A 19,865-nucleotide genomic window follows, 5' to 3' on the forward strand; every position below is an offset into this window, starting at 1 on the left:
AACCTGCTGATCTCTTTATGGCCATGTAGGACCTATCCCTGCCACGATCCCCCGCAGGAGATGACACGTTGAGTGTAGTGACAGTATCACAGAGAAGGACGTGTGGCAGTGAGCATCACAGAGTACAGAGTGCACGAACAGGGCTTTTTTTAGCTTCTGATTCTACCTTCAAGAACCACTGACCAAACAGGTACGGTGGTGTGTGCCTGCACCCTCAATGCTTGGGAAGCTGAGGCAGACGACTGGAGATTCAAAACCGGAATGGCCAGGCGATGAGTCTGAGGCCAGCCTGAGCTACACGGCAAGTTTCAGACCAGCCTGGGCTACAGAAAAAGTCTGAGATAAATGGTGAGGCCCTGTCTTAGAAGGAAAAACCCACGAGTCCTTTTCCATTACACCTCAGTCTAACTCATACCTACATTGGGAGACGACTTGCTCAGAGATCAAGCCAAGCGAAGACCCTTTTAGCTGTCACACTAGGTAGGACATCTGTACAGAAACTCCTCCTTGGATACTCTTTCCCTCTCTGAGAGTTGAGGGAACAGACGAACTTGGCGCATCTGGTATCCAGCCCACCCCGGGGCGGATGTGGGGGGGGAGCCGGGCTGGGGGCTGTTGGGGTGACATTGTTCAGGCCTTGGAGATCCAAGGAGTTTGAATGATTTTTGGGTCCATCTGGAAGTCAGACATCATCCCCAGGCAACGACCAGTGCCAGCATGTCTCTCCTCCCAAACACGGGGATGGGGCAGCCGGGCTAGTCAGTCAAATCTTGCTTCCTCCCTCTGGGAAGCCAGGCTCCTGAGAATTCTACTACGACATTTTTGCTGGTGGCACCTGGGTTGAAGAGCTTAACCAGAAGTCCAGAAACAGGTCACTGGACTTCTGAAGGCACAGAACTGGTGCTTGCGGAATGAGGGGCAACGAGCCAGACTATGACTTAGGTGTTTGAGCATAAAACAATGGCCACGGACTGAGCCCACCCCGGACAAGCAGACAGCATACACATAAGCCTGCACCTTCACACCAAGCCACAAGACACACCTGAGCTTGAATGACAGTCTCATTTAAAACAGAGAGGATAGAGGTTGAATAATGAGCCCATATACACAAAAATGTTCCCACCTCCCAAGGTGAGCTGCACCCCTGGTGTCTGACCCATGTATATATGTGTTATGTGTGGGGTGAAAGCTATCTCCACTCTGGGTGTGCCTCACAGCAACCATCTCTTCATGTCTTCCAGGGACTCAGTACCCACAGTGACTACATGCCACCTATTCGGAGCAGCTCATCTGCTGGGTGTTGATGGGGTATCCGGTGCTCTGTCTCCATTTACAAAGTGAGGAACCCAGGGAGAGATACACACTGGGGAGGCTAAGGCAGGAGGATTGCAAGATATAGGCTGATTGGGGCTACAGATGGACCTTGTGACAAAACACACAGACACAAACAAATGTTCAGATAAGCTAAACTCAATCACACTGTCCATGTTAACTATGGTGGTTCTGACTCCCAAAAGGGGCCGGCAGATGTTTCTTTTCCTGACATAGGCCCTTTGGCTCAGACAGCTTAGGGAAAAATCATTTTCTCATTTGATAAAGGAGTGTGTTCTGTATGAATGGTATGTGTGTGTTTTGTGTGTGTGTATATGCATGCGTATATGTTTGTGTACATGTATATGTGTATACTTGTGTTATGTGTATATGTTTATGTATATGTATGTGTATATACATGTGTATTATCTGTATGTTTTTGTGTATATATGTGTGTGTATGTATGTGTGTATATATGTGTATGTTATGTGTGTATGTATATATATGTATGTGTATGTATGTGTGTTATGTGTATGTTTTGTGTATATGTATGCATGCATTATATTATGTATGTGTATATGTATGTGTATATATGTGTGTGCTTGTATGTGTGTTATGTTGTTATGTGTATGTATGCATGTGTATATGTATGCATGTATATATGTATGTGTTGTGCATATGTATGTGTGCATGCATGTGTGTATATATGTGTGTGTTATGTGTATATGTATGTATATAATATATTGTTATGTGTGCATTATATGTGTATGTATGCATTATATGTATGTATGTGCATATATATGCCCTTGAATGTCCATGTTATGTGTATATGTATGTATGCATGTATATCTGTGTGTTATGTATATGCATGTGTGTATGCATGTGTGTTATGTGTATTTGTATGCATGTATATATGTGTTATGTGCGTATTATGTGTGTATGTATGCTTATATGTATATATATGTATATGTGCATGTATATATGTATTGTGTGTATGTGTGAGTATACACTTGTGTATATGTATGTACACATGTATGTATGCATGTATGTGTGTATGTGTATATGCATGTATATGTATGTGTGTATGTATGTGTACATGTGCTACATACATGCATGCTTTATAAATAAGTAAAGTAAATCTGGATATTTTACATCCTCTCCAAGGAGAGGCTGCACTGAGAGACACACTAAATAAACCTCTTACTTTTACCTACATGTTTTAAGTTTCTTATCACCTCTATATTTCCGTGTTACTTACTTAAAAATAAATAGATAAATAAATAAATAAATAAATAGCAAGTGGATGTCACTGTTCGCTCCCCTCCCCATAGTGGTGAGCAGTAAGGGCAGAGCCCCAGCAGGCCTGCCACACTCACCTTTCCTCTTGGTACAGTGGTAAATTTGGCTGTGCTCCTGGGCCAGTGGGTATGGGTTAGGTGGGGGCAGAAGGTCCTGGGAGGGGCCGGAGACACCATTCTCACACTGGTACTGGGACCCTAAGTTAGACGAAGTGGAGAGAGCTCGGGTCTCGCTGCTGAAGGGGCTGTGGTTGGCCACTTTGTGCCTCACGGTGCTCCTGGGAACCACAGGATACTCTTTACTGAAAGGAAGAAGACAAATACATATTTGCTGGGCCTTGTGTCCATGAGTCCACCAGAAAAGTCAACAAAATAAAGACCCGAGAGGAGAGGAGTCTTTGATGATCCAGAGACCAGTGACTCCTGGCATCCCAGGTTGTGTATATATCCAGCACTCACTTCTCACATCTTGTACATCAGGCAAGTAGGTCTAAAAACAGCCCTATTACAGTCAGAAAAGCCAAGGGGGTCTCAGACTCCCTCTCCACCATTGTCTCATGTGAAATTATTTCCCCCATCTGCATATCTTTGAACTATCCAAATCAAAAGCCAGAGGCACTGCCTAGAGGTTTAGACTTAACCTCTGAACTTTTTTTTTTAAGGCTGTACTTTTGCCCAAGTAGAACAGACCACTCTGCCAGTTGGGTGCAGCCTTAGGATTAGTCATTCTAATCCAGACAGATTCCCTGATTGTAACATTTTAAGTTGATGTCTTTGTCATGCTACCATATCTAACTGCTTTATGGCTTGGATTTTCCCTCAGGCAAGACGGCTTAGTGGGTAAAGGTGCTTGCTGCACAAACATAGAGACCTGAGTTCAAACCCTGGAACCCATGTAAAGGTGAAAGGAGAGAGCCACCTCTTGAGAGATGTGCTGCTCTGATGTCCACATAAGAGCATACTCCACATACAAATCACATTCACCATGTGTACACACACATGCACACACACACACACACCATCATCGTCATCATCATCATCATCAACACCAATAATAATAAAAAGAAGAAGAAGGAGGAGAAGGAAGAGGAGGAGGAGGAGGAGGAGGAAGAGAAGAAGAAGAAGAAGAAGAAGAAGAAGAAGAAGAAGAAGAAGAAGAAGAAGAAGAAGAAGAAGAAGAAGAAGAAGAAGAAGAAGAAAAGGAAGAAGGAGAAGAAGAAGAAGAAGAAGAAGAAGAAGAAGAAGAAGAAGAAGAGAAGAAGAAGAAGAAGAAGAAGAAGAAGAAGAAGAAGAAGAAGAAGAAGAAGAAGAAGAAGAAGAAGAAAAGGAAGAAGGAGAAGGAGAAGAAGAAGAAGAAGAAGAAGAAGAAGAAGAAGAAGAAGAAGAAGAAGAAGAAGAAGAAGAAGAAGAAGAAGAAGAAGAAGAAGAAGAAAAGGAAGAAGAAGAAGAAGAAAAGGAAGAAGAAGAAGAAGAAGAAGAAGAAGAAGAAGAAGAAGAAGAAGAAGAAGAAGAAGAAGAAGAAAAGGAAGAAGAAGAAGAAAAGGAAGAAGAAGAAGAAGGAGAAGAAGAAGGAGAAGGAGAAGGAGAAGGAGAAGGAGAAGGAGAAGGAGAAGGAGGAGAAGGAGAAGGAGAAGGAGAAGGAGAAGGAGAAGGAGAAGGAGGAGAAGGAGAAGGAGAAGGAGAAGGAGAAGGAGGAGAAGGAGAAGGAGAAGGAGAAGGAGAAGGAGAAGAGCAACAACAACAACAACAACAACAAGGAATCCTCGAGAGGGCTGGAGAGATTTCTCCATAGTTAAGTTGGGTTCCCAGCACCCACATCATAACCAACTATAACTCTGGCTTCCAGGAAGCCAACGCCCTCTTGTGGAGTTTGTAAGTATCTGCGCTCATGTGCCTATAATCCCCTCCTCCTTCACATATACATAATTTAAAATAAAATTTAAAAATTAAATAATTTTCAAGGGACTATAGTGTTGAGAGTAGAATGAAGGGGTCGCTGCTATTGGGTTAAGTAGGGAGAAGAGAGACAGGGAAAGGGGGCGGGAACAAAAGGAGGATTAAAAAGATGGAAGCCACAGAACCAGATGAGGCAGAAGCAAATGCATGGCTCACACAGCCCGCCGAGCCTCCACCCTTCCAGGTTCTAGGAATCTGGCCCCTCCGAAGCTGAGGATGTAACTCAGTGGAGAGTTCTAGTGTGCATGACGTCCAGCATTTGATCCCCAGCACCAAACGAGCCTGCGTGGTGGGTCACACGTCTCATCCCAACATTTGGGAGGCAGAGGCAGGAGGATCAGGGGTCCAAAATAATAACAACAATGATGATAATAACTTGATAGCCACTTCAACACGATTAGTCTCCTGTCTAGAGTGTGTGTTCTAGGAACTTAATCGCGGTATTTTTTGACACTCGGCCAGAGACCCTTGGCACTAGACAGGCTAGGGACATATTCTGACCCAAGGCACCTATGGATCAGGAAACTCCTAATGTCAGAGTTTGCTTATGCATTATTTATTTCTTTAGTCATGATCTGGAATCAAATATCTTTCCAGGCATTTTTTCTGCAGTGATTTTTGATCTGAACAGGTTCAGTCCCACTATGAGCAATCACATGCATAAGACTAGGTGCTTGAGGTGCTAATGCAGCTCCTCTCGTGCAACTAAAATAAGTGTTTGTTGGTGGAAATTCAAGTGTGCAACTGGGACTGGAGGTGTAGCACAGAGGTAGAGCACTCACCTCACATGCATCAGGCCCTCCGTTCGATCTCCAGCAGAGAGAGAGACAGAGAGAGACAGAGAGAGACACAGAGAGACACAGAGAAACAGAGAGACAGAGAGAGATAGAGAGAGAGACAGAGAGAGAGACAGAGAGAGAGACAGAGAGACACAGAGACACAGAGAAACAGAGAGACAGAGAGAGATAGAGAGACAGAGAGACAGAGAGAGAGACAGAGAGGGATGGAGAGAGAGGATAAATAGATGATAGAAAGATAGATGATAGAATGATAGATTGATAGAAAGATAGATGATAGATGATTGATAGATAGGTGATAGATAGATGATAGATAATAGATGATAGATAAATAGATAGATGATAAATAAATAGATTGATAGATGACAGACAGACAGACAGATGTGGATGTGGCTCAGTAGCAGAGTACCTGCCTGGCAAGCTTAAGGCTCTGGGCTCAATTCCCAGCACCCCAGTTTGTTGACTAACTAATTAATAACAGGGTAAGGGTGCAGCTCAGTAGTAGAGTATTCCTGTGGGACATACATAACCCTGAGTTTTAAAACCCGAATGCCATAAAAAAATTGAAATAAAATAAAACATAAGGCATACACTACACAAGTCCCCATGTGCACTTTCACCAGCAAGAGCCCATGGCACCCTTCCCATGAAGCTGCCATGAGTTTATGATTGCTGTGCCCATTTTACAGACCAGGAAACAGATCCCAGAGTGATTAGACAAAGATCCAGAACTGGTTAAGATGCAGCCAGAAAGAATTCTAACCCACCTATTCCGTAAACGCTCCTTTCAATGTCTAAAGCAGGGGCCAGGAATCAAGACCCACTTCTATGCACCAGGGATGTACCCTTCTCTGCTCTCTGCACCTCTGCCTCTGTTATGAGGAAACACATCACAGTGACCAGGCAAGGGACACACGGGAGCTGCCAAGTTTCCATGACACTCAGACCCACCACTGATGACACCCAAGAGCCTCTTAGCTATGCTTCCCCGGGGGCCTATGCCATCTCGGATCCCAGCTGGGATGTGCACCACGCAGCCACCAGTCAGCCAGGAGGCTAAACGAAAAGGCATTAGCTTAGGAGCACTGGCTTTGTGGTTCAATCCATGTAATGGAAAAAAAAAAGAAGAAAAGAAAGAAAGCACAATAATAAAACAGCACCAAAGCCATCAAACCTCACCAGCAATTCAGCTTGAGTCTGCTGAGGTCAAGTGCTGGGCTGTCAGCACTCCAGGAGGAAGGGAGAAATCGTTTGGGGTTTTATATGTTTAACGGTGATGGTTATTTTTTTTTAATTAAAGAAAATAAGCTTCCAAAAATATTGGCTGAGGGAATTTACAAGGGAGCGTACCAGCATGCTCCGTGGAATTCTCCCATCCAGCCTTGCCAAACTGCAGAATTACTCACCCCAAGAAAGGCCAAACCCTGTTTTATAAACACTTCCAGAAGTGGAAAAGTGATATTATCCCCAATAACCACATGTCCCTCACAGCTTGTTTCCCTCTAAGGAGCTTCAAACATCTTCTCCAGCATGTATCAAGAACATCTCGTTTAGTGCCTGAGATTCTTTGTCCTGAGGCCATCTGACAGGTGTCAGGCTGTGGGCAAGAGAAGGCGGTGTGCCTCCTCTGTCCAGTGAGGGGAGAGAGGGAGAGAAAGAGGGAGACAGAGACAGAGATAGACAGAGAGACAGACAGAGAAACAGAGACAGAGACAGACAGGCAGAGACAGACAGGCAGACAGAGAAAAAGAGAGAGAGAGACAGGGAAGGAAATGTCTGAAGTATACCACAGCAGAGTGGTCCCCACGGAGCTCCTCATGAACCAATCAAAGGATCGATCAGTCAGAGGGGCGTTAACATCTCTCTGGTGGTATCACCATGGTGCCTTGGATGGGAAGGAGTGTGGTTTTCATCTGCAACTTAAAAATATACACGAAGAAACCAGAGCACTGCAGAATTACAGTGAAGGTTGAAAGGGCCTGTGTGTGTGTGTGTGTGTGTGTGTGTGTGTGTGTGTGTGTGTGTGTGTTAGCCATGGAGAGCAGGTTTTCACCATGATTAGCACCACCACCATCCCTAGAATCGTCATCGTCGTCAGCATCACTAAACACCACCATCACCAGCAGCACCGCCACCTTCATCATCCACCATCATCACCATCTTCAATGGTAGCAGCAACATCACTACCATCCCCCACCATCATCACCCACCGCCGCGATCCGTGTACCGGCCACCGTACTGACCGCCTTCAATGTCTTCCCTCTTTTGAGCCCAGATCATCCCTCATTTCATGGAAATAGTTAAGCATTATCATACGGATAAGAAAACTCACGTTCAGAGGGGCTGGGCTGAAAAGAGACCACAGTGGGTGTTATTCAAAGTCCATTCTACTCCCAAACACTTGAGGAGAAACTTGGAGGCGGTGAAGCTCCGCCTGCACACTGTCTGTGTGGCAAGCACCTTCCTATAAAGCAGGCTAATGAAGACAGGATTGGGGGCCTGCTACAAGAGGGCAGAGTCCGGGGTCACTGGGCAAGGCACACTGCTCATGACGGCCTGCTGCTTTTGCGGTTCGACTGTCCGTCCATCCGCCATTTCCATCCCTGACCGCACCGACCAGCCTGATCTGAGGCACCAGACACAGCCAGATCTTGAGTTCCTTGGCTCTCCCTGGGTGCTATAACCCACAAACCAGACCCTCCCTGACTCAGGCTCCCTGACATTCTGTTCCCCGCGAGAAGGAGGGTGGTGAATGACGCCATTATCCACGGGTCTGGGTCGTAAAACATTACAAGGGAATATTGAAACCGAGGGCCAAACTGCACCATCAGCCGCCGCCAACTAATGAACCTTCCCGCTACACCGCAGCGGGTTGAATCGGCCTTTTCACGAAAGCAGGTGGCAGGGAGCTGGTGTGGCGGGGAAGGGAGGGGGGGGGACGCTTTTGTTCAGTTTTGTTTTCTTCACGAGATACTTTACCCAGTTTCTGGCAGCATTTTTTAAACAACCAAAGAGGGGTGAAGGCTGTAAAAAGCCCTGTTCTTGTGGGGCAAATCCCTTTCCTTGGCTCTCCATTTCCCCCGAGACCCAAATTAAAACGGGCCAGGCAAATTCAGTCCCCAAGGAGCTGAATTTTGATCTGACATACGTGGGCACCACGGGACCCAGAAGGGCACACCCCAGGTGACGTGCAGCTAACAAATCCATTTGGGTTCTCATTTCTCATGATGGAAGGGCAGGAAATCCGCTCACTGGAAAATAGGCACAAATACTTCACAATAGATTTCCCACCGGGGCTGTGTGGTTGAGATGGACCAAGACTCTCCTAAGGACTTCTCCCTTCTCTAGTATTAGCCTTTGCTTCGCAGCTGTGAGGCTACGGGGCTATACATCTCTAGAAAGAGTAAGAGCAGCAACTGGTTCCTGGTTCTGACACTGGCCTGGTTGAGTGGGTGCCCTGTACTCAAGCACCCAGCCACAGACCTGGTGGGTAGCTTCTTGGATTCTTCTTTCCTCCTTGCCCCTGTCTCCTTCTGCAGAATGGGATCATAGTGGCAGCTGCCTCTAGGAGTTCAGAAATGGTAGGTGGATGGGAAGGCTTATCGAGTGAGGACACAGAGCAGCTCGGTAAAGGAGAAGAGAGGAGGAAGGGAGCCCAGGCTGTCCTCAAACTCCATATATAGCCAAGGATGACCCTCAACTTTTGTTTTTGTTTTATTTTGTTTTGAATATGAATGGGTGTTTTGCATGACTGCATGTCTGTGTACCGTGTGTGTGTGTGTGTGTGTGTGTGTGTGTGTGTGTGTGTGCGCGCGCGCGCGCGCGCACGCATGCACGTGCATATGTCTGATCTCTATGGAGGCCAGAAAAGAGCATTGGATCCGCTAGGGACTGAACTATGTTGGTTTTGGGAATTAAACCCAGGTCTTCTGAAGGAGCAGCAAGTGCTCTTAACCACTGAGCCATCTCTCCAGCCCCATTTCATATTTTAAATTTGTTTAAAAATTAGATCTGTTTATTTTAATTTTGTGTGTATGAAACTTCGTGTGTGTGTGTGTGTGTGTGTGTGTGTGTGTATGCCACATCTGTTCCTGGTGTGCAAGGGGTTCAGAAGAGGTCACAGGATCCCCTGGAACTGGAGTTGCAGACAGTTGTGAGTTGTAGGTGTTAGGACCTAAACCCAGGTCCTCCAGAGGAGCAGCTGGCGCTCTTAGTCACTAAGCCATCCCTACCCCAAACCTTCATCTTCTGCCACTCCTTCCTCTGCTTCCAAGTTCTGGGTTGATAAGCTTGCTTGCCAGGCTTGGTTAATGTAGTGCGGGGCATGGAAGCCAGGGTTTTATGAATGCAAATATTCTACCAACTGAACTTCTCCCCAAGTCTCACTTTTTGGAGACTTCACTATATAGCCAAGGTGACTTCCAACTTCCCATCCTCCTGTCTCAGCCTTCTGAGTGCTAGAAGGATAGGTGCACATCACTCCATCCTGGACACATATATGGAAACAGTGCTTTGCACCCAGAAAGATCTGAACGGGCTCTGAGCTGCTACCTCATCTCAAAGAGAAGTACTCAGGCTGTCAGTCTTCTAGGGAGAGGTGTGAACTCCCGCCCACTACCTGAAAGGAGCCCAACGGTCCAAAAGAGGTCTTAGCAAATGCTACTGAGACAGCTCCAATCATGGGGGACCCTGGGCCCTCACAGAATGTCTTCCTTTGTCTCTTGACCCTTTGCTGTATGCATTTATAGGAATGGAAGAAGAAAGCCTACCCTGCAGGGAAGCAACTCCATGAAGAGCACGAACATGGGACATGAATGTGGCTGAGCCTTAGTGAGCTCTGGCTGTCTGTCCCTCAGACAGTCTTCCCTTCTGTCTGACACCCTGCACTGCACAGAACAGACTTACAGTCAATTTAAAGCCTACAAACTTGCCGGCAGGAAGAGATAAATGACAGATGACTCAGTGAGCAACCCACATGCTGGACAAGACGGAGGACCAGACTTTGGATTCTCGGCATCCACATACATAATGTTGAATGGATGTAGCATCCCCACCTGTGACCCCAGTATGAGGGAGACAGAGACAGGGGATCCCAGGAGCAAACTGGGTGCCTAGACTGGCTGAGTCAACGGGCTCTGAGTTCAAGCAAAGGACCCTATGTCAATACATAAGGTTGTGTGTGATTGAGGAAGGCAGCTGACATTAACTTTAAGCCTACACACACACACACACACACACACACACGCACGCGTACATACATATACACACATATACACATACACGCACATATACACACACAGACACATACATCCACAGATATACACAACATAGACACATACATACATACAGAGACACATACATACATACTGTCACATACACACATACACACACATACACACATACAGACACATACATACACAACACAGATACATACACACATACAGAGACACACACATACATACTGCCACATACACACACATACACACACATACACACACATACATACTGTCACATACACACACATACATGCACACACATATACACATACAGACACATACATCCACAGACATACACAACACAGACATACACACATACACATGCACACATACATACACACAGAGACACACGCATACATACACACACATACACATACAGACACATACATCCACAGACATACACAACACACACACATACGTACACATATACACACACATACATGCACACACATACACACATATGTACACATATACACACACATACATACATACACAACGCACACACATACGTACGCATATACACACACACACATACATACACTCACATACACACCTATATGTGCTAATAAAAGAATAGGCGGACTTTACAGAATGTTCTAGATTTTGGCAGGGATTTAGGTTTCACGGTTCTGCACATTAGTCAAGAAGCGAAAGGTAAACTCATAACGCGTGCGTCTCACTCTGCAAATCTAAGATAAAAGGAAGAAATGTGAGCAAAAATCGGATACCAGTTGATGCTGTGCACACTGAAGGTTTTGAACTAAAATGGCTCACTCCCGTGATTTAGTTTAATTTCGTCTGTTACAGTAATGATTATAGCTAGATGGAGTGGATGGGGAGAGGGTTATGTGGACAGACCAATAGATCGCCTGAAAGAATGGACAGACAGACATATGAACACGTGACAGGGAAGACACACAGGCAGAAATTTTGGTCTAATTCTTCTGTGTTTACTTGATATCTTAAGTGTTTAGTGATAAAACGCTGGTCAGGGCTTGTGGGTGACTTGAATGCTTAGCCAGACCTGAGCGCAAAACCAAGAAAGAGGTCATCTTTCTATAGAAAACCCACACAGGGGCTCAGTCTTCAGAGATCAGGGTTACGAATCTACCTGTCTGCTCATTACTAAAGGCCAAGGAATAAAGCAGGGCTGGCCAATGAATCCGAGGAAGCTTTTGTCCCATCCTAGAGTCACAGGCTATTGGAGACATGTAGACATCTGCTTTCTAACAAGCTCCCTTGGAAGTATAAATACTGCTGAAAGGTAGATGAGGGTACCACACACAATGATGACGACGACGATGATGGTGATGATGATGATGGGTGATGATAAACATGTAGAAGCCTGGAATTAATTATATAGCTGAGTAGTGAGGCACACTTGGTGAGATCGAAGCATTGAGATCAACCAACAGCACCCCGAAATAATTAACTAAATAAAAATATAAATTCCATGAAGGACCTGAGCAGAGATTTCTCCAAGGAAGGCACCCGTGTGGTCAACAGGCCCATGAAGAAAGAGTCAACTTCACTTTCTGGGGAAATGCAGGGCAATCTCACCCGGGGCTGTCACCTCACACCTGCTCGGATGGCCGCTATCACAATGACATGAGATAACAGGTGCTGGAGAGGAGGTGAAGAAAGGGGAACCCTCTCGGCCTCTGGTGGGGATACGGTTTGGCACAGTCATCATGGGAAACATCGCAGAGTTCCTTCAAAAGCTAAAAATAAAAGCACTGTGTGGCCCAGCAGTCCCTTGCTGGGTCTGTATCCAAAAAGAATGGAATTGGTGACTGGATTCCCATACCCAATGGGACCAGAGCCTAGAAATTGAAACGACTTAAGCCTGTGGGTGGGTGGATAGATAAAGAGAATGTGGAGTGCGTGTATAGTGGAGTACTATTCAAACTTCAAAAAGAAGAGACATCCTCTCGTTTGAGACACCGTGAGTGAACCTAGAGGGAAAGAAGCCAGACCCAGGAAAATAGACTGTAAGACATCACTTCCTAGGTGGAGTCTAAAATGATCCAACTTCCAGCTGAGAGAATAGAGTGGTGGCTGCCATGGGCTGGAGGAAGAGGAGCAGAGAGATGTTGGTCAATGAATAGAGCATTCTAGACATGCAAGAGAAATGGGCTCTGGAAAGACCCAGACCAGCATGATATAGAGTTGGTGGGAGATGCCCAGGGTGATGGCGATGAGCAGAGGGTAAGAACTAAGTGTTCCTAGGGGATCAAGGGGTGGAGAGGGAGGAGCAGAGAGGGGATGGGTAGAACAAGGGAAGAGGAGAGGAGAGGAAAGAGGAGGGGAAGGGGAGGGAATGGGTAGAACAAGGGAAGAGGAGGGGAGGGGAAAGAGGAAGGGGAGGAGAGTGAGGAACAGAAATGAGAGGATAGAGTAGGAGAAGGAAGGTGGAGGGGAAAAGAGAAAAAGAGAAGAAAACAGTAGTTTGCACAGGCGATGTGTTGACTGTCTTATTGGCCTGTTTCATATTCTATTTATCAAAGCTTTATGTTATACACATCTATATATGAACATCTTGTTAATTGCACCTCAGTGAAGATGGTAAAAGTGTAGATGGATGAGGAACAACTCACAGCGTCCTCTCAAGAAGGCAAGTGCCCAAAGGCAGGGGTAGGGAGACAGGAGGGGGTGATTCTGCAGGTAAGAAAGAGGGGAGCTATCGAAGGATCCCATCTGCTCCCCAACATCCCAGATGGAGTCTCTGCAGACGACCTCTGTTTAACAACATCAGTCGCAGCTTGGCTTTCCTTTCAGAACCTCACTCTTGTTTGAGATAAACATGCTTCCCCCTGGGGCAGCTGGAAATGGAAGGACTGCTGCACAAAAAAAAGTCCCAGGTCCCTTCTCTGTAACCAGGCATTCAGTTGACCTCTAGCCACAAGCAGAGAAAGTAAGAGTGCTAAGCCAGACATGTGTGGTCAGAGGCTGAAAACTGATTTACAAGCAGTAAGAAAAGAATAGAGGCAGGAACTCTCATAAAGAAGAAATGAAACATTGGAAGTGCCCAGCCCAACGAATCCCTTGAAATTGTTGGATTTTCCCCTATGTATATACTGCGAGTATTTCAGATCTTTCTTGGTTTCATTTGAGAGGGGGGGAGGGAGGGAGAGGGGAGGAAGGGAGAAAGGGAGAGAGAGAGAGAGGGAGAGAGAGAGAGAGAGAGAGAGAGAGAGAGAGAGAGAGAGAGAGAGAGAGAGAGACTGATTTTATGTGCCCTGGCTGTCCTGGAACTTGCTATGTAGACCAGGCTGGCCTCAAACTCAGAGATTTGCCTGCCTCTACCCTCAAAGTGCTAGCATTAAAGATGTCCACCTGTCACTTTCATTGGTGACTTTAAGAACTGGTAGGGACACTGGAAAGCACGGCCAAGCAGAGGTGGAAGACAACAGTCCCATATAATGTGACCAGGCTGAGTGCCTCCAAGACTGTCACTGGGATGGGAGCCAGGGGGAGGGTTCTAACTTGTCTACGAAGTCCTAAGCTACAAACTTCCCCACTCTGTCTGGCTGAGGACAGCTCAAAATCTCCAAATGTCTACCTTGGGGAGCACTTCCCATTAAAAGAGCAAAGAAACTCAGGTAGTGTCACTCCTCCAACCTGCTCTCCGAAGACACCACAGACCCCAAAGTGTCGACCCACACAATTGGCCAGCTCCTGGTAAGACTCCATCGACACAAGCTGTGCATCCTGAACTCCCAAATCCAAAATGCTCCACAGCCTGAAGCCTTCTGAGAGCTGACAAGGTGACACCCTGAGTAGAAAGTCACACAGTCCTTGCAATCAAATGTACAAGGTACAAGGCCAGCAAGATGGCTCAGCAGATAAAGGTGCTTGTCAAAGCCTAGAGACATGAGTTCCACCCCTGGAACCCACATAAAGGCAAAAGGGAAAAAATTGGCTTCTAGACGTTGTCCTTAGACCATCACACACAAACATGTTGTGGTATGCACACACACACACACACACACACACACACAAATTATTATAATAATGTTTTGAAGTTGGTAGAGCTCAGAGTGTGTCACAATGACAGAGCACTTGTTTAGCGTGTGCAAAGGCCCTGAGGTCAGTCCCCGGGAAACAAACAAGACCAATTATGTAATTAAGTGTGTAAATTAATAATACAAAGAACCCACAGCCACTATGAAAATACTATGCGGTGTTCCCTTCGGGCTACATGGACAAGGCATTGAGACACAAATGAATCTCGGGTATGGAGTTGAAATCTCTTAAATACGTGCAGTAAACCAAAATGCACAAAACCTCCAAGCCTCAAGGGCTTCTGGACTTGAACATTTTGGGTGAGGGATATTCAATCTAGACCTCTGTGGCAGAAAGGCCACCAGTGCTCAGGGACATTCTGTAGAAGAGAAGCAAGAAACACAGGGGTATCGTGCGTGCGTGCGTGTGTGTGTGTGTGCACGTGTGTGCCTCAAGTTCAAATACCTGTAGAAAGGGGTTCCTCATCATCCCATCTCACCCTATAGAGATTCTTCTTCACCCTCACCTTGCCTTTCAGAGCAGGAGTTCCTCTTTATCCCCTGTCACCCTATAAAAGTGGGTTCCTCTGCACCCCTTTCACCTTGTAGGCGGGGGACTCCTCTCCATCCCACTCATCCTATAAAGGGGGTTCCTCTGCACCCTCTCACCCTCTAGAAAGGGGTTCCTTTCCATCCCTCACTCTATAGAAGGGAGTCCCTCTTACCTCCATCACCCTATATAAGAGGACTCCCCGGGGGAAACCTTGGTCACAGAGAGGATTCTGCATCTCAGTCATTTCTGGGACCCTGACAGGTGCAATGAGGCTTCACTGAGGTGAGCACCTGTTTCATCACCCGGCACAGTCAGCCTAGGACATCACTGTGGCTCGGTGCTATGCTGCCTTTCTGTGTGAGTGTACACCCTGGGAGCCTGCCTTTCCTTCCTTCAGTCACGTGCCTCAGCTGCAAACCCGGCCCAGATCCGACCTAGGACTCACATTGCAAGTATGCAACATTACATGTGTTTCCCTGAACTATATGCCCTAGGGTTCCGCCTTGCAACAGGCCCAAAGTGAGGTCTTTAACTGGCTGTGATGGGAAATAAACTTTCTCCTCCCTAAGGTGAGGGAGTTTTGAGAGTGCCAGGTTTTTTTTGTTGCAATACCGCAAAACGGACTTAAAACATTTCACTGTAGCACTGGCCCTGGTCAGCCGCAAATATCTTCCCTTCCAAAGTCAAGACAGGTATTCCATGAGCTAGGGGAGCCACAGGACTACCCAGGGCTCCCCCAGTTTCAGTGTCTGTCATCTATACTTGAGCCCCAATTCCTCTGTATGTTGCCTCATCCTTACTTTAATTAAGGCGGAAGAAGAATAAAACGACAGATCAAAACCTTTCCAGAAAGAGTCCATGGACCTCAGTGTCCTCTTTTGCAATAGGGGAAGGGGGGGGGGAGGTGGACTAGAAGCTGTCCCCCTGCTGTCTCTTCTATCTCAATAGCCAAGCTCCAGGAGCAGTTCTCACGATGTCACTCTGCTCCCCCACCCCCACCCCCCTACTCCTCTCAAGCTTACTCTTCAAGACCCTGCGCACTGCTTCCCTTCTCAAAACACATTCAACCCCTATCCTTCCGGAAGCTACTGTGACCCCCTCCATAAAACCTCCCCTGACCCCTGTCATCCCAGCCCCGGACTCTTCAATTCCCAGAACTTCCCAAGCTGTCTGACTATTCCATGGACACAGAGGCCAAGTTCAAGGCAGGAACCGCAGCGAAAAGCAGGGCATAGGGTTGTCTCTGGAAGCAATGGAGTCCCAACCCTTCTAGAGGCTGAGCTGGCATGCGCAGGCGCAGAATAGCTGCTGTCTGTGCACGGTCTCCATCGTATCACTTTTTCCGGAGGCCCAACCAAGTGCTATGTGGCAGTCATTTCTCTTCAGTCACCTGGGAATTAACCAGCTTTCCTCCTTGCTAATCTCCTTCTTTCCTTCCTTCCTTCCTTCCTTCCTTCCTTCCTTCCTTCCTTCCTTCCTTCCTCTCCTTCTCTCCTCTTCCCTTTCTTTCTCTCCCCTCCTATTAACTTAATCTTATTCTCCAGCACCAATAACATTTCTGAGATCATAGCACCAGCACCTAGTGTGAGTCCGTGCATCCTCTAAAATCAGCTCCCCAGCCGCGCTCACTTCTTAGGACTTGAGGAACACTGACTGTGAGAAGCTTTTGTTTTGTTTTGTTTTGTTTTGTTTTGTTTTGTTTTGTTTTGTTTTGTTTTACTGAAGTCCCCGCCCCTTTCTAAGCCACCTTGGTGATGTGCGCACTGTCACAAGAAGCTGGAAACAGGCAGTTTACATGGTTTAATTTTTTTCCCCAACTCTCCCATATTTATATAAGCGGTGATGGCTCCTGTAACAGGATACCATAAATGAATACCGGGGATCAGCTAAGTCACTGTCCTGTTTTTCCAAACACAGAATCAGAGGAGAGGGAGCAAAGCGGCGTGGGGAGACAGTCCAGAAGCAAGCTTTGTGTTAGAGCTGTGCAGCCCTCCAGAGCCCTGCCTCTCTCTCTCTCCCTTCTTCCAGAATTCATCCCTCCTCCTCCTCCTAGAGTCAGCTGTCACCGGGTGTGTGGAGGACAGGAAACAGAATTACAAGATTAACAGTGAGCCGCCCTTTATCACAGTTGACTCCAAGAGCCACAGTCCTTGCTTGTCACTACCTACTGCGACCTGGGGGCTGGGACAACAGCCCAAAATAAATTCTGAACAAACTTAGAACTGACAGTGCCAGGGAGATTTCCCCTGGATCAGGGAAAGTGTCCTGAGAATAGACTAGGATCCAGATTCCTTGCCTGTATTTTTCTCAAGTAATTTTGGCAAGACCCTTAAAACATGTAGGCTACACTTATTTGTGCCCATTTCACAGGTGGGAACATCGAGTCTCTGGAAGGTTAGCTCACTTTCCCAGAGCCTCACTGTGACTGACACAGGGCCAAGGATAACCCCGGCTTTGATTGACCTTGAAACTGTCACTTCGACCATTTTGCTTCCTCCATCATAGTCCCTAATCCCTCAGAAGGTCTAGCCTTCTCTCAGTTTCCCAGCAAAAGTCCTCATGTGGCCACAAAGACCTGTGGCTCTTAGCTGAGAGACTGGCTCCAACCCAGAGGTGACCAGCCCCTCCTTTTCCCTCCTTACTCCAACCTTTCTCTTCTCACCCTCTCTTTTTCTCCCCCTGCACCCTCTCTTTCCTCCTTTTCCATTTGACAGCTGGACAGACAGAGACCCAGTCAAACAGGAATAAGAGTTGTGATGAGGACTGGTTGGGGTATCCATGTGTCCTAGCTTTCAAACGTCTGACCCTTCCCCCACAGTCTGACACCTGTCCCCATGAGCTTCCAAAGAGTAGGTCCGGCAGGGGAAGATCCTTAAAGGAAGGAAGAGTCATGAGAAACCCACTGATGTTGACAGCTGGCCAAGGGAGGGAGGGGAAGCGTCAGACACAAACTGAGCACAGGTCCCAGGGCTACAAACAAGAAAAAGCAAACAGATTCAGAGCAGACAGAGACAGTGGGGAGCAGAGCCTGAATGGAAGGGTATTGCCTGTCGTGGTAAGAGGGCTGGACCTCCCTCCATGGTGATAACAATCTGGAGAGTCCCCAAGTGTGCAGTGAGATCTTGTGTGTTCATGGTTTCCAAGCGTCTCGGTGGGACTGTCTGGAGAAGACTCCAAAGGAGAAGGGGACTGCATGCAGTATAAGCCAAGAAGCTCCCGCTGTCAAGGAGGACCCAATGAGAAGAACCTGGCCAGAAGGGGAGCTTGCAGTAGAACTGAGCTTTATCATGTGCGAGACCCTGAGTTCTTAGCACAGAAAGAGATACACTTGGTGGACCTGGTGAAGCTGGAGAGGAGGGTGCCTCCTGACCCTTTCAATCCACCGTGCCCCTGTAGGAAGAATGGAATTGGTGGGAGATAGATGCTAGACCCTCTGGTGACCCGTGCTTTACAAGGTAGCCCAGTTTAGACCTTCACCTTCTCAGACACGGCTTCAGCAACGGCTGCGGCTATCTCTACAGCGAAGTCACCATCGGTGTGGAATGTGACTCTGAACTTGGCTCTCGGGGGACCCCAAAGGGTTGTACCATTTCTGCTTCGACGGGATTTTTGTCGGCACTGACTCCTCTGTCCCTAGAACTGCAGGGACTGTCAATTTCAAGATGCATTCTTGAAAATACTGAGTTTAAAAAGCCCTGGGGCTGGAGAGATAACCCGGCAGTGGAAAATATCCATTGCTCTTTACGGAGGACCTGGACTAGATTGAGAGCACCCACATGTTGGCTCACAACCTTTTATAACTCCAGTTCCTGGGGATCTGATGGCCTCTTCTGGCCTCTGAATGTACACAGTGCGCATGCAGACTTATGTGCAGGCCAAATAGCCATGCAAACAAAATAACATTTTTAATTAAGTTAATTTCACAACACAACAGTTCTGAGCACCGTGTTTAGACCCCAAGACCATGGGCTTCCATCTCTTCTCCTTATTTGGTCTCTTACCCTTCTTGGAGGGCTGTATCCTGTATCTATTGACCCTCTCTTTTCCTGTCTTCCAGAGCATCATTAATGATTTCATTTTATTTCGAATCATTAAACCCAGAGACAGGGAAAAGAGAGACACACAGAAAAACAGAGAGAGAGAGAGAGAGAGAGAGAGAGAGAAGAGAGAGAGAAAGAGAGAGAGAAAGAGAGAGAGAGAAAGAGAGAGAGAGAGAATGGGTGTTTCCATGTGTGTGTGTGCCTCTGTGTGTTCATGTGTATATGTGTGTATCTGTGTGCATGTGTGTTTACCTATGTGCCTACGTGTGTTCTTGTGTGTATGTGTGAGTGCCTGTGTGTGCCTGTGTGCATGTCTGCCTGTGTGTGTATCTGTGTGCCTGTGTGTGTACCTATGTGTATGTATGGGTACCTCTGTGTGTGTGCCTGTGTGTATGTGTACCTCTGTGTGTGTATACCTGTGTGTATACCTGTGTGTGTGTATACTTGTGTGTGTGTCTATACCTCTGTGTGTGTGCCTGTGTGTATGTGTGGGTACCTCTGTGTGTGTGCCTGTGTGTATGTGTGGGTACCTGTGTGTGTGTATACCTGTGTGTGTGTATACCTGTGTGTGTGTATACCTGTGTATGTGTATATACCTCTGTGTGTGTGCCGGTGTGTATGTGTACCTCT

At 46.8% G+C, this 19,865-nt stretch overlaps 1 protein-coding gene across 5 annotated transcripts in view; it reads right to left on the reverse strand.

Annotated features, from left to right (window-relative positions):
• Tbx5 (T-box transcription factor 5) overlaps window positions 1-19,865 on the reverse strand; it is a 52,722-nt gene that overhangs the window by 10,877 nt on the left and 21,980 nt on the right. For all 5 annotated transcript variants that reach the window (XM_087578489.1, XM_087578487.1, XM_087578488.1 and 2 more), the window contains 1 exon segment: window positions 2,688-2,911. In XM_087578489.1, coding sequence (XP_087434615.1) covers window positions 2,688-2,911 — 224 coding nt within the window.

The sequence above is a fragment of the Rattus norvegicus genome, chromosome 12 (genome assembly GCF_021556685.1).
Source record: "Rattus norvegicus strain SHRSP/BbbUtx chromosome 12, alternate assembly SHRSP_T2T, whole genome shotgun sequence".
In the NCBI taxonomy this organism is placed as follows: Eukaryota; Metazoa; Chordata; class Mammalia; order Rodentia; family Muridae; genus Rattus; species Rattus norvegicus.